This window comes from Megalobrama amblycephala, linkage group LG13 (genome assembly GCF_018812025.1).
Source record: "Megalobrama amblycephala isolate DHTTF-2021 linkage group LG13, ASM1881202v1, whole genome shotgun sequence".
In the NCBI taxonomy this organism is placed as follows: Eukaryota; Metazoa; Chordata; class Actinopteri; order Cypriniformes; family Xenocyprididae; genus Megalobrama; species Megalobrama amblycephala.
The window spans coordinates 39039435-39053894 of record NC_063056.1 but is presented as its reverse complement, the minus strand read 5'-3'; the positions used below and the strand labels follow the sequence as shown (position 1 = coordinate 39053894).

The 14460-nt window shown below is 39.1% G+C and overlaps 1 protein-coding gene and 1 pseudogene across 1 annotated transcript; both read left to right on the top strand.

Moving 5' to 3' along the window:
* The first annotated feature begins 1443 nt into the window (after positions 1 to 1443).
* On the top strand, positions 1444 to 7729 carry LOC125244032 (putative uncharacterized protein DDB_G0282133). Its single transcript, XM_048153947.1, has 5 exons — positions 1444 to 1538; positions 1620 to 1751; positions 6013 to 6135; positions 6341 to 6448; positions 6532 to 7729. The coding sequence occupies exons 1-5, from the start codon at positions 1490 to 1492 to the stop codon at positions 7050 to 7052; spliced, it is 933 nt and encodes a 310-aa protein (XP_048009904.1). The 5' UTR covers positions 1444 to 1489; the 3' UTR covers positions 7053 to 7729.
* A 749-nt stretch (positions 7730 to 8478) lies between these two features.
* Positions 8479 to 13657, top strand: LOC125280824 (annotated as a pseudogene).
* The last annotated feature ends 803 nt before the right edge of the window (positions 13658 to 14460 follow it).

Sequence of the window (14460 nt, the reverse complement as noted above, 5' to 3'; positions counted from 1 at the left end):
TGTTTCTCAATAGCTTACAACTGAATGTAGGTAATAACCAAAGCAGGGCTTGACATCAAACCTTGAAAATCTGCACTTTTTCTATATTTACCCCAGGGTGTTATTTACCTTAAATGCACATTTTTTAATTTTAATAAATGTATGTGTTACCTTTCATGTCAAATTTTACATTTGATCAATAAATTAAATTATAAGACACTTTAGGGCTGTTACAATCAAATTAACTAATTTAAAATGCAAAATTACAACTGCAGTAAATAATGTTATGAGATTAAAGTTTTAAATCTTTTGCTGGTACCACGATCTCGTCTGCAATGCAGGGGAGCTGTGGAATAGCTTGCCACCACCAGTCAGAACTGCTTCTACTTTTGCTGAATTTAAATCCATGCTAAAAACACATCTCTTTTCCTGTGCTTTTAATTGTTGACAATTTGTATGTGTTCTTTTTTATTTATGTTCTTCTTTTTCCTTTTCGTTTAACTCTATGTACAGCACTTTGGCCAGCTCAGGCTGATTTTAAATGTGCTTTATAAATAAAATTGAATTGAATTGAATTGAATTGAATTAAATAATTTTTTGAATATACAAATAAGAAATGTTGAAAAAAATACAATACTTTTAAACATGAATCTAAACTGCCAGTAGGTGGCGACATGTGACTTAATGAGTGAACCATTGAATCATTCATTCAACCGATTCATTCAAAACACTAAATCATTCAGTAACAAAATACTTGCACAGTAGTTCTGCTGTGATGTTTGTTTGGAACTATTTTCGTTGGTGAACATTTTGAATTTTTACCTCAGTATGTTTCTTCTATGAGTTTCTTTATGTGTGTTGTTGTGCTCATTTGTTTTGGTTTCTCCACGAAAGTCTCTCACAAAGACACAGGCAGTACATTTCAATGCTTCCCTGGTGATTTTTTTTTACTTGTTTTAATCAGGTAAAATTCTCTTTCACTTGGCCATTTTCAAAAAATCCACTTGTCCTGGACAAGCAGACAAGCGTTAATGTCGAGCCCTGCATAAAGCATTCTTAAACTGAAGTATGGTTTTCTCTCTTCTGCAGAACACAAAATTTTATTTTAAAGAATGTTTATGCCCAAACAACAATGAATCCCACTGGCATTCCATTAATGGACAAAAACACACACACAAAACACAAAGACATTATTCAAAATATCTACTTTTGTGTCCTAAGAAAGAAATCATGCTTTGAGTTGGGTTTTGAATTACATGAGGGTGAATAAAGTTGACAGAATTTTCATTTTTGGGTTAACTATCTCTTTAAGAAGGTTGGAAATTTGTATTTTATTCAAACTTGCTAGTAAATTATGTAAGATGAGGTTTCTGCTCCAAGAAATGTGTAACTTTCATTTTCTCATGAAGACCCTCCCCTTTTCATTTTCTCATGAAGACCCTCCCCTTCAGGTACGCTATAAATTAGACACTCAAAAAGAAACGTCATTTCATTCACCTCCAGATCAAAGATGGATCTGCAAATCTCAGTTTTTCTTCTGTTCATTCTTTTCACTGCAGGTAAAAAAGACAAATGGTGTTTGTAATGTTTTCATGTACAAATATCATTGATGTCTCACTGTATCTGTTTTATTCCTGAAGGACACTCTCTCATCTGTTATAATTGCACAAGTCTGAACGGTACAAGTCTGAACGGTACTTGTACAAATCAAACGGTACAAACATGCTCCAATGGATCTCAGTGTGAGAGTTCTACAGAAGTGTCACAATATGGTAAGTCCAGTATGATAAATTCAAATTTACTGTTAAATTTGACTGATGGATAGATTACAGCTTTTTAAATTGTTTTGCTATCAGATTATGCTAACAGCAGTATTTGTGTTAAAAAATATTTTAAAATGAAATGCTAAATTTATAATATATGTTTATATAATATATTAACTGTACTTTAACTGTAAAAGACTTTAAAATGCTACAGAAAAAAAATGTTAATTTGTTAACAGTTCCCTTCAAAATTTGTGCTGTAAAATAACAGTAAAATATCGGCAGCAGTGGTTGCCAGTAGTTTACAGTTAATGTATAGCTCTCCTACTGTAATCTTCCTTATGGAATATTACCATAATAATACCATGGAAGTTAACTCATTTCATTTGGGGAAACTGACTGCCTCAAATCATTAAGTTTTAAAACTAATATTTATACAGTGTTAGTACTGTGAACTTAATTTATTTGAGTCTGCTAAAAAAAGAATATGTCTTAAATATAAAATACATTAATAATAATTAAAATAAACACTTAAAGAGCACATTGCAGGTTTTTTTTTTTCGAAATAAATATAAAACCTTGTACGAAAATACCATGAAAAGTTAATGCAGGATTTAAAAAATGTTTTACAGGACATGAGGGCACAAATTTAGTAGAAAAAGTGACCATTTGAAAACTGCTTTTTTTAACAACGTGTCATTTTACGTCATGAAAGGGAGTTGTTTGCCGGGTTCTGCATTGTATCAGTATGGAGTAGGTTGGTATTCAGTAGGAGCGGTTGTGAGTCAGTGTGTAACTAAGTAACGCAGTTAATTTTTTAGGGAGTAACACAATATTGTAATGCATTACTTTTAAAAGTAACTTTCCCCAACACTGAGTTTTTAAATTGATGGGGCTTTATTAATTCCATCTCAAACTATTAAAAATCTGGGTGTTACATTTGATCCTTCACTTACATTTCAGTTACATAAACTATTTCCAAGACTGCATTTTACCACTTTCGTAATATTACCCGACTGTGGCCTGCTCTCACCCCAAAAGTTTATGCTTTTATAACCTCATGTCTTGACCACTGTAACTCACTTCGTTCCGAGTCCAGAGGCGACTCCCTCCTTCGTCCAGAGGCGAATCCCTCCTTCGTCCAGAGGCGAATCCCTCCTTCGTCCAGAGGCGACTCCCTCCTTCGTACCGAGTACCCAAGGCGACACCCTCCGTCGTCCCGAGTCCAGAGGCGACTCCCTCCTTCGTCCCGAGTACCCAAAGCGACTCCCTCCTTCGTCCCGAGTCCAGAGGCGACTCCCTCCTTCGTCCCGAGTCCAGAAGCGACTCCCTCCTTCATCCAGAGGCGACTCCCTCCTTAGTCCAGAGGTGACTCCCTCCTTCTTACCGAGTACCCAAGGCGACTCCCTCCTTCGTCCCGAGTCCAGAGGCGACCCCCTCCTTCGTCCCGAGTACCCAAAGCGACTCCCTCCTTCGTCCCGAGTCCAGAGGCGACTCCCTCCTTCGTCCCGAGTCCAGAAGCGACTCCCTCCTTCGTCCAGAGGCGAATCCCTCCTTCGTCCAGAGGCGACTCCCTCCTTCGTCCAGAGGCGAATCCCTCCTTCGTCCAGAGGCGAATCCCTCCTTCGTCCAGAGGCGACCTCCTCCTTCGTCCCGAGTCCAGAGGCGACTCCCTCCTTCGCCCCGAGGCGACTCCCTCCTTCATCCCGAGGCGACACCCTCCTTCGTCCCGAGTCCAGAGGCGACACCCACCTTCATCCTGAGGTGACTCCCTCCTTCGTCCCGAGTCCAGAGGCGACTCCCTCCTTCGTCCCAAGTCCTAAAGGGCGACACCCTCCTTCGTCCCGAGTCCAGAGGTGACTCCTTCCTTCATCCCGAGGCGACACCCTCCTTCGTCCTGAGGTGACTCTTTCCTTCGTCCAGAAGCGACTCCCTCCTTCGTACCGAGTACCCAAGGCAACTCCCTCCTTCATCCCGAGTCCAGAGGCGACTCCCTCCTTCGTCCCGAGTCCAGAAGCGACTCCCTCCTTCGTGCAGAGGCGACTCCCTCCTTCGTCCCGAGGCGACACCCACCTTCGTCCAGAGGCGACTCCCTCCTTCCTCCCGAGTCCAGAGGCGACTCCCTCCTTCCTCCCGAGTCCAGAGGCGACTCCCTCCTTCATCCCGAGGCGACACCCTCCTTCGTCCCGAGTCCAGAGGCGACACCCACCTTCATCCTGAGGTGACTCCCTCCTTCATCCCGAGGCGACACCCTCCTTCGTCCCGAGTCCAGAGGCGACACCCACCTTCGTCCTGAGGTGACTCCCTCCTTCGTCCCGAGTCCAGAGGCGACACCCACCTTCGTCCCAAGTCCTGAGGCGACACCCACCGTCGTCCCGAGGCGACACCCTCCTTCGTCCCGAGTCCAGAGGTGACTCCCTCCTTCGTCCAGAGGCGACTCCCTCCTTCGTCCCGAGGCAACACCCTCCTTCGTCCTGAGTCCAGAGTTGACACCCACCTTCGCCCCGAGTCCCCGAGGCGACACCCACCTTCGTCCCGTGGCGACACCCACCTCCGTCCAGAGGCGACACCCTCCACCCTCCAAAAAGGGCTCCAGTTCCTGTCCCGAGTCCAGAGAGGCCTCCAGTCCCCGTGTCAACCCCAGACTCCGCTCCAGTCCCTGAGTCAGTTCCAGACTTTGCTCCAGTCCCTGAGTCCACTACAGACTCCGCTCCAGTCTGCGAGCCTGCTCCAGACCCCGCTCCAGCCCAGAGACCCGTAGCTCCTCCCAATAATTTTTGGGGGGGCACCATATACCCGTGGCCATAGGAGCCGAGGCCACGGAGGCTGCACCACCATGGCCCCCTGAGTTAACGGTGACACTCTGGGCCCCCGAACTGCCTGACCCCCCCATGGCCCCCGAACTGTCTGACCCCCCCCCTTGGCGCTGCTCTGGAGGCTGGTAAGGGTGTGGCTCAGGATGGGGAGCCTCCAGTACCCACCCTCCCTCCCCGGTTGGACTTTTTTGAGGCGCGTGGTCGTGCCTTGGGAGGGGGGAGTAATGTCAATGTTCTGTGTTTGTTTCCCTGGTCACTTTGTTCTCAGTTTTTCCACCCTTGTTTGTTCCCTTAGTTACCCTGATTGAGTTCATTAGTCTCAGGTGTCCCTTGTTAATTAGCCTTGTTTGCCCCTTTGTCTGACATGAATATATTCCCTGTGTTCTTCCTCAGTCTTGGTCGGTTGTCATCTTAGTTATATAATTATTTCACATCTATGTTGTGCCATGTATGTTGATCTCCTGCATTTGTTAATTAATGTCCTTTTGATTGGAGCTCCATTGTCTATGTGTGTTTCCCAAAACCATACTGTGTGACACTTATAAGTGGCCACAATACAGAGTTTTAAAAGCCTTGTTCAGACTGTCAGTCCAAATCTTTTTTTTGTTTGTTTGTTTTTTTTTGCATATCCAATTGGGATCCGATCATATTTAGAAAGTGTGAATGGCAAAAAAAATTGCATGAAATTAGACTTTGACTAGTACTGTCAAATAGATTAATCACTATTAATCACATCTAAAATAAAAGTTTGTATTTTCAGAGCCTAATATATGTGTGTGTGTGTGTGTGTGTGTGTGTGTGTGTGTGTGTGTGTGTGTGTGTACATTATTATATTGATACAGTATATATTGTGTATACATATGTGTCCTTAACTGTGTGTTGAAACAGGTTTCATGTTGATAATGCAAAATTAAAATGTATATTATAAGAGAAACTGCTGTATAGAAATGCACTCTGAATCGCTTTTAAAACTTATGAAATGCTTATTGTTTTCCAATATACCACAAAAAACATATGAAAAAATAATATAGAAATACTGAAGCAGCACTTTGCGAAACACAAAATTTGTCACTGCCAATAGTTTTGGCCATGGCTGTTTGACACTGTGCACCCTCTATATATTAGAATTTATCTCCACTTGTTGAAAAGCTTCTTGTGATGAACTTTGATTTATCATGTGGTTTCATCTTTACCACCAGTGTTATTATGATGGATGTCAGTATATGATAAAACTACAAAATATTAGTAGCAATGTGGCCTTGCTAATTCATCAGAAAAATCCTCTTTGATTTATCAGTGTTTATATAACAGTATAACAGTATATTTACCAGTGTTTCTATATATATATATATATATATATATATATATATATACACACACACACACACAAATAAAATTTCTATCAAAATAATGTGCCGTTGAACTGGTCTTTCCTGTATTTTTCCTATTTTTAGGTAATATTACTAAGTTTAGACGTTGTGCTGATGACTGTAAAAATGGGTCCAAGAACACAGGGGTTTTAAAGATGACTTCCTACTGCTGTAACACAGACCGGTGTAACGAACACGATTCTCCAGGTATTGTGCTTTCCTAATCAAATGACTATCTTCTTTAAAGTCAACACTAAAGTTCTTCTGAAGGACATTCAATCAGGAAATAAAATACAGAGTGTTTCTTGTTTGCCGTGTATTAACTGAATGGAGCAGTGACAAAGAATGGTGATTATATTTTGTATTTTGTACAGAAAATAACATATAAAAAATACTTTTCTTCCTCCTGTAGATCCCTCTAATGTCACCAATGGAAAGACATGTTTCTCTTGTGATGGGCAGAACTGCACAACAAAATTGAACTGTTCAGGGAGTGATGACTACTGCTTCACACAAACAGGTGAGAATCTGGAAAAGGAAGAAGACTGAACAAAGAAGACGAGTAAAGCTCAGACTAACCTTTGTTTTCTTTCTTTTCATCAGAGGCTTCCGGAAACCAGTCAGTTGTTTTAAAAGGCTGTGTCTCTAAATATTTTTGTGATTTCTCAACATCGGTTAGTAATGATACGGTCATCGGATGTTGCGAGGGAAACCTGTGTAACGGTGCTGCCAATACAAGCGTCACCCTGAACTCCACATATAATGGTAATAACAGCGTCACCCTGAACTCCACGTATAACGGTAATAACAGTGTCACCCTGAACTCCACGTATAACGGTAATAACAGTGTCACCCTGAACACCATGTATAACGGTAATAACAGTGTCACCCTGAACTCCACGTATAACGGTAATAACAGTGTCACCCTGAACTCCACGTATAACGGTAATAACACTGTCACCCAGAACATCACACATAACGTTAATAACACTATCACCCTGAACTCCACGTATAACGGTAATAACAGTGTCACCCTGAACACCATGTATAACGGTGCTCAGAGTGTCACCCAGAGCTTCCTGTTCCTCTGCTGTTCTCTGTTCTCCTACTTCCTGCTGCACTGAATGCAGCAGCTCTTCAAATTCTACGTTGTTACACGCTGTACAGAATATATAACTTGTATTTTTTCTGTGCTATATTTGGTGTTCTGATGTGACATATGAAATAAAAAACAGAGGTTGGGCAAAATAATGTGAACACCTATTATTATAGGGGTTAATATCATTTGTGTTGTCTACAGTGAAAAACAAACATTGCAATTATCTTTTTTTTTAAATTCTCTAGTTTGTATATGAGTGCCATATAAGTGGTTTTCAGTAGTGTTTAGTACAAGCCATGTGTGAAATGGATGACTTGTCAAATGTCCAAAAAGGCCAAATAATCAGAGCCTGTTTAACAAGAAAATCTGTAACATTAAAGGGTTAGTTCACACAAAAAAATTCTGTCATTAATTACTCACCCTCATGTCGTTCAAAACCTGTGTGAGTTTCTTTCTTTGTTTGAACACAAAAGAAAATATTGTAAAGAATGTTGGTAACCAGACAGTTGACGGTAGCCATTGAATATTTTTTTTCCTACTATGGAAGTCAGTGGTTAATCCTGAACTTTGTAAAACAATTACCTTTATATAAAATGTTTCAAGCCTTCAAAAATGTTTTATGTCTTTGTTTTCCTTCTGTTAACTTTTTCTTTAACAATTTAGCATTTATATGTGGCCACAATACAGAGTTTTAAAAGCCTTGTTCAGACTGTCAGTCCAAATCTTTTTTTTTTTTTTTTTTTTTTTTTTGCATATCCAATTGGGATCCGATCATATTTAGAAAGCGTGAATGGCAAAAAAAATTGCATGAAATTAGACTTTGACTAGTACTGTCAATTAGATTAATCACTATTAATCACATCTAAAATAAAAGTTTGTATTTTCAGAGCCTAATATATGTCAATTTAGCATTAAATCATACTCTCTCACACACAGTCCATGAATATAATTCTAGTTTTGCTCACGTCTAAAATATTTAATCAGCTAGATGTTACAGTCTCAAAAAAATGTATAGATTGGACTCACTTCTTATCTAAAATAATCATAAATGACCAGAAAACTAACAGATCAAAATTATTTTACAACATCCTGGCTGAAATTAAATGTGTAAAAAAGTCTTTCATACTAGAGAAATAATTATTCATGAATAACATGGGATGTTACAAGCTGATTTGGCCAAAAGACTGGCCGTTTTAGGGTGAGGCAGCATTTATTAGACTGACACACATAACCATCGCTTCATTCACCTTGGACAGACGGACACACTGAAGCTTCATCGTTCTGCCGATTACTCTAGGTAATGCTTTCTGAGGTACTTTTATGCATGCAATTTAAATGGTAACCCACACAGTAATAAAATTTGTTGATTAAAACAGATCTAATAGAACTAAATTGTGTGTCATGATGTTGAAGGCATGTCCACCTACTGACATTTTTTCTAGCTTGTGAAAATGGAGGCTTTGTCTGCAGCAAACACTCAGTTCTCCCTCAACCTGTTCAAGAAGATCAGCGGAGGAAACGCATCAGGAAATGTGTTCTACTCTCCTGTCAGCATCTCCTCGGCTCTGGCCATGGTGTCGCTCGGTGCAAGAGGAAACACAGCAGCTCAGATGATTCAGGTGATGATCTCACACTTAAGCATATTTTTTTATGGCCAGTCAATTCAGAATTCAAAATTTATATATATATATATATATATATATATATATATAAAAATTTAATCTGGTCTTGGTGAACGCCATCTACTTCAAGGGAAACTGGGAGAAAAAATTCCCAAAGGAAGCCACCAGAGATGCGCAGTTTAAGATTAATCAGGTTTAAATTTCATGCTCTTGTTTTTTCTACAGTATTTTTAATTGTTTGTGCAGCAACAGTCATGAAATATGAGAGGTTATAATGTGTTTCCATTGATGTTTGGCAGAATTGAACTAAACCAGTGAAGATGATGCAACAAAAGGATCAGTTTCCTCTGGCCTTCATCCCAGAGATGAACAGTCAGGTTCTGGAGCTGCTGTATGTTGGGAAGAATCTCAGTATGTTGATCATCCTTCCTAACGAGATGGAAGACGACACCACTGGCCTTCAGAAGGTGAGACAGCACAGATTCTGCTAGTAAACACTTTTAACACCCTCTATACGGTGTTGCCTCCAGGCAACATGCTCTATTTTAGTTTGTTTTTAATAAAATAAGGCACCAATTGATTGATCAAACATATCTCTGAATGGAAGAACTCAAATACAAATCAATAAAAGTGCAAAAAACACCAAAACATGACCAACAGGGGTCCATTTTGTGTCCTGTTTCAGCACATGTGCACATGGCTCCATATTTTCTCCTATAAAAAGTGCTTTTTTCACTTGTTTGTATCCATTTAATCATCCACAAAAAATACGAGTCACCTTCACTGGCAAGTAAAGAAGTATTTTCAAGAACTTTACATTATATATCATCAAATGTTTTAGAGAAAATAACAACAAACTGTGTGTTGCCGCAAGGCAACATTGTACCATAATGGAATCGCATAAAGACATACAGGCATAATAGGTTTGAATACAAATGTATTATATTTGTACGGAAAAGAGTTAGAATTATCTAAATATATTTGCATTTTCACATGAGTTTGTAATGCACTTATAAGAATACTAATTCACATACTATATCTGCATATATTATGATCCGCACATTTTCTATAGCACTTTAAAAAGGTATAAAACACAGGTGACACTGCCAGTTGATGATGATGATGATGATGATGATGAGGGGTCATACTGTGATGATGAAGAAGAAATCATAGTGACAGTCCATCAGGGAGAGAGTGAGGGTGAGAGAGAAGATGGAGATGAGGATGAAGATGGATATGATAACTTTGATTTTAACTCCAATTTTTAAGAAGGAAAAACAACAAAAATATTTTTTTCCTCATTGATATCATATTGCATACCATAGAGTGTTAAAAATAGGCTCCAAGAGGGAGTTTTTGCAGCAATGCAACAGAAGAGCCATTTTGTTTTTGTTTTGTTTTTTGTTTTTCTTAGTGTGAATAATGATCTGAAGAACCTTTTCCTACTATAAAGAACTTTTTGTGCAATGGAAAGGTTCCATGGATGTTAAAGGTTCTTCAATGGAACCGTCGATGCCAATAAAGAACCCTTTATTTTTAAGCTTGTAAATGGTGTGTTGTTTTTATTACTGGTTAATGGCAAATACAAGTTCTTTGTATTCATGTTAGTTTCATATGGTTTTAAAAAAAATTATTCAATTTTTATGTAAAACATACATTAACATGACTGTCTTATCCAGCTTGAAAAGGCACTGACCTACGAGAAGCTCATGGAGTGGACCAAACCCAGCAAGATGATTCTAGAGGAAGTTGAAATCTCTCTGCCCAGCTTCAAGATGGAGGAAAAATACGACATGAAGAGTCTTCTGATCAGCATGGGAATGGAGGATGTTTTTGACACAGGCATTTTCAGGCATGTCCTCCAACAAAGACCTGGTGCTGAAGCATGTGATTCATAAAGCCTTTGTTGAAGTCAATGAGGAAGGAACCAAAGCGGCTGCAGCCACCGGTGCCGTCGTCGAAACTCGTTCATTTGGACCAATGTTTAACGCAGACCACCCATTCCTTTCCTCTGGCCATCCGGCCAAACTGAGCTATCGGGGGAGAAGAGCCTTGGCGAGAGAGGTAAAGAAGAACCCAAAGATCACTGTGGCTGAGCTCCAGAGATGCAGTCGGGAGATGGGAGAAAGTTGTAGAAAGTCAACCATCACTTCAGCCCTCCACCAGTCAGGGCTTTATGGCAGAGTGGCCCGAGGGAAGCCTCTCCTCAGTGCAAGACACATGAAAGACCGCATGGAGTTTGCCAAGATGGTGAGAAATAAGATTCTCTGGTCTGATGAGACCAAGATAGAACATTTTGGCCTTAATTTCTAAGCGGTATGTGTGGAGAAAACCAGGCGCTGCTCATCACCTGTCCAATACAGTCCCAACAGTGAAGCATGGTGGTGGCAGCATCATGCTGTGGGGGTGTTTTTCAGCTGCAGGGACAGGACGACTGGTTGCAATCGAGGGAAAGATGAATGCGGCCAAGTACAGGGATATCCTGGATGAAAACCTTCTCCAGAGTGCTCAGGACCTCAGACTGGGCCGAAGGTTTACCTTCCAACAAGACAATGACCCTAAGCACACAGCTAAAATAACGAAGGAGTGGCTTCACAACAACTCTGTGACTGTTCTTGAATGGCCCAGCCAGAGCCCTGACTTAAACCCAATTGAGCATCTCTGGAGAGACCTAAAAATGGCTGTCCACCAACGTTTACCATCCAACCTGACAGAACTGGAGAGGATCTGCAAGGAGGAATGGCAGAGGATCCCCAAATCCAGGTGTGAAAAACTTGCATCTTTCGCCAAAAAGACTCATGGCTGTATTAGATCAAAAGGGTGCTTCTACTAAATACTGAGCAAAGGGTCTGAATACTTAGGACCATGTGATATTTCAGTTTTTCTTTTTTAATAAATCTGCAAAAATGTCAACAATTCTGTGTTTTTCTGTCAATATGGGGTGCTGTGTGTACATTAATGAGGAAAAAAATGAACTTAAATGATTTTAGCAAATGGCTGCAATATAACTGTACAAGACACTCGTTTTTCTAAAAGAACACTGTCCAACAGCGACACCCGCAGGTGAAGTTACAGCGGGAGTCTGCGTCTCTAGTGCCTCCTCTTACCTCACAGAAAATTAAAAAGTAAGTAAACAGCTCACCCGCTTAGATATCACAGCTTTATGTCACGTCAAAATCAAACTTGAAAAGACCTAAAAAAACATGGTGACTGCGGGGGGTTTTAGTGAGCAATCAGCTTGGTGAAATTAATTTTCGTGTCTGTGACAGACGGTGTTTCTGAGCATGACTGATGTAAGTTTACTATTAAAAAGAACAGCTGAACATCAATACATAAATAAAATATATTGTTCAACTTCTTACTGCCTTTAGTTATTATTTTGGAATAAATGTAAAAATGCTTAAAACACTAAACTGATGAGACTGACTTGGTTTTAATAAATAGAACATTGGCCTACTTATATTGGCATTGTAAATATACAAAATAAAATGGTATTTGGTTTATTTTTTGATGTAATGTAATGTTCATTTAACGGGAAAAATGTGACAACATTAAGAGTAACGGGCACAAATTTGCATTTGATTTTTAAATAAGTATATAAATAAACTGTAAGGACTTTGCCTCCTCATTTCAGAACACCACTACACATCACTGATATTAATAATAATAATATGTTTTATTTATTTAGCGCCTTTCAAGAACCCAAGGACGCTTTACATGAAGTTGGTATATAGCCTAACATGAACACATACAAGTATACAGTCAGTATACAACACCTAATCAACCAGATGGAACAGACCAAGAAAGTTAATCTACATTAAACTTACATTGATAAAGCATACACATACAAACTTATATTGATAAAGCAACATTAATTGTATGGAAGGAAGTGGTAAAATTTGATTTTTTTTAATAATGGCCTTCCATTATCTCAATAGTGATATCAAATTTGTCACCTTATGCAAATACTTTTTGTAGTGGCAAAACAATTGAAAAGTATTGTGGGAGTTACTGATGTTAGCTGTCTGACACATGCAAACAAACAAAAATGTTGAACAATGAGAAAGTCCATGTTGCATGGGAAAGACTGTATGCACCTACAGCGCCCTCTTGTGGCCTTGAGTTGCGCTGACAGATTTATCATCTTTAGCTTTTTTGCCTGTAGAGGGGGTTCAAACACAAACATAAATGCACGGTCAGAAGGTATGTTGAAAGATACAACTTACTGAAATGTCTTATGTTTCATGTAATCGTCCGGTCTCATTCGTGGAAAGACGCCAATAAAACAGGTAACAAAAACGGTAATTTATCTAAATATAAATTACCTGGTTTTAGTCAAATAAAACAAAATATATATATTATTAAGCACCAGTGAATTAAATACATCAACAAACTGAGACTTCCCTTTTTCATTAACTCAGGAAAATGTTTTATTTATAGCCTACATGTGGATTCTGCCTTATATGCAGTTGTTCGTAAATGTTTGTATAGAGCTAAGGTTTTGTTGATTACTATGTGAAAATAAATAATTGAATTTGATAGTTTGAGCTCTGTTGTTATTTTTAACCTTTAATATTTTAGTAATGTACCAAGTTCCCTCAGTTTACAGCAATTTGTTTCTTTAAGAAAAATTAGCATGTTCCCGAAATATTTAACAGGACTGTGGGATATCAAAGGTAGCGAATAATATGTTTATGATGCCTTCAAAAATCAATCAGATGAAGGTTATGGCAGGTGACAGGAAGTGAAGCTAACAGGCTAACAAGCTAACAGTGGCACTGGCAACGCAACCTGGTGACTCCAGTATTGAAATTTAGTGTTATATAATGCTGTAAGTGTGAAAATGTAACTTGTCACAATTGCTACTTGATTTCTGTGCTGAATTGTTCAAGTACAATCGCAATTTGTTTTCACTCAGATTGTTTTGCTTGCAATATCATTTGTATTAAAATGGTTTAAAATAAGCTAAATTGTGTCTTTTCTCTTCTGCTTTGCAGCTGTGAGATGATTCATATGTTTGTTTTTCACTCTCACTGCTGCTTCCTAGTTTCACATTTTTAGAATTAAAATTTCCATCAAAACAATGTGCAGTTGTACTGGTCTTACCTGTATCATTCATATATTTTAGGTGACTACTAGTACTAAAATGAAGGTTATAAGTTGTGTTGTTTACTGTCAAAGTGGTTCCACGAACTTCAGCATTATAAAGATGTTATTTCTGCTGACACTGACCTTTGAAACACCTAAGATGTTCCAGGTATTGTTATTTACTGACCATGTGAAAATGACTCATTAAAGTCAACACTCACTCTACTTCTAAAGAACATTAAATCAAGAAATACATTATGAATTCCTTTAAAATGCATTACACATAAAAGCTTTTGAGGGTTAGTTCACCCAAAAAATGAAAATTGCCCCATTACCCTCATACCAGGTGTACATGACTCTGCTTTCAGATGAACACAATCAGAGATATATTTAAAAAAATACCTTGGCTCTTCCAAGCTGTATAATGGTAGGAAATGGGACTCAATATTTTAAAGTCCCAAAAAAGTGCATCCATCCATCATAAAAGTAATCCATATGACTCCGGGGGGTTAATAAAGGCCTTCTGAAGCAAAACGATGGGTTTTTGTAGACTATTTTTATTGACTACAATCACTAGCTTCCGGCAGATGCCAAGGGAATGTGCTTGAATTAGCTGTAGGATCGCAGGATTGTGCTGCTCACGTGACGTTAAATCATCAGCTAATACTGAGTCCGCATTCAGACGTAGAACCTGGAAGCTTTGAATGTAAATGGTGTACGAGA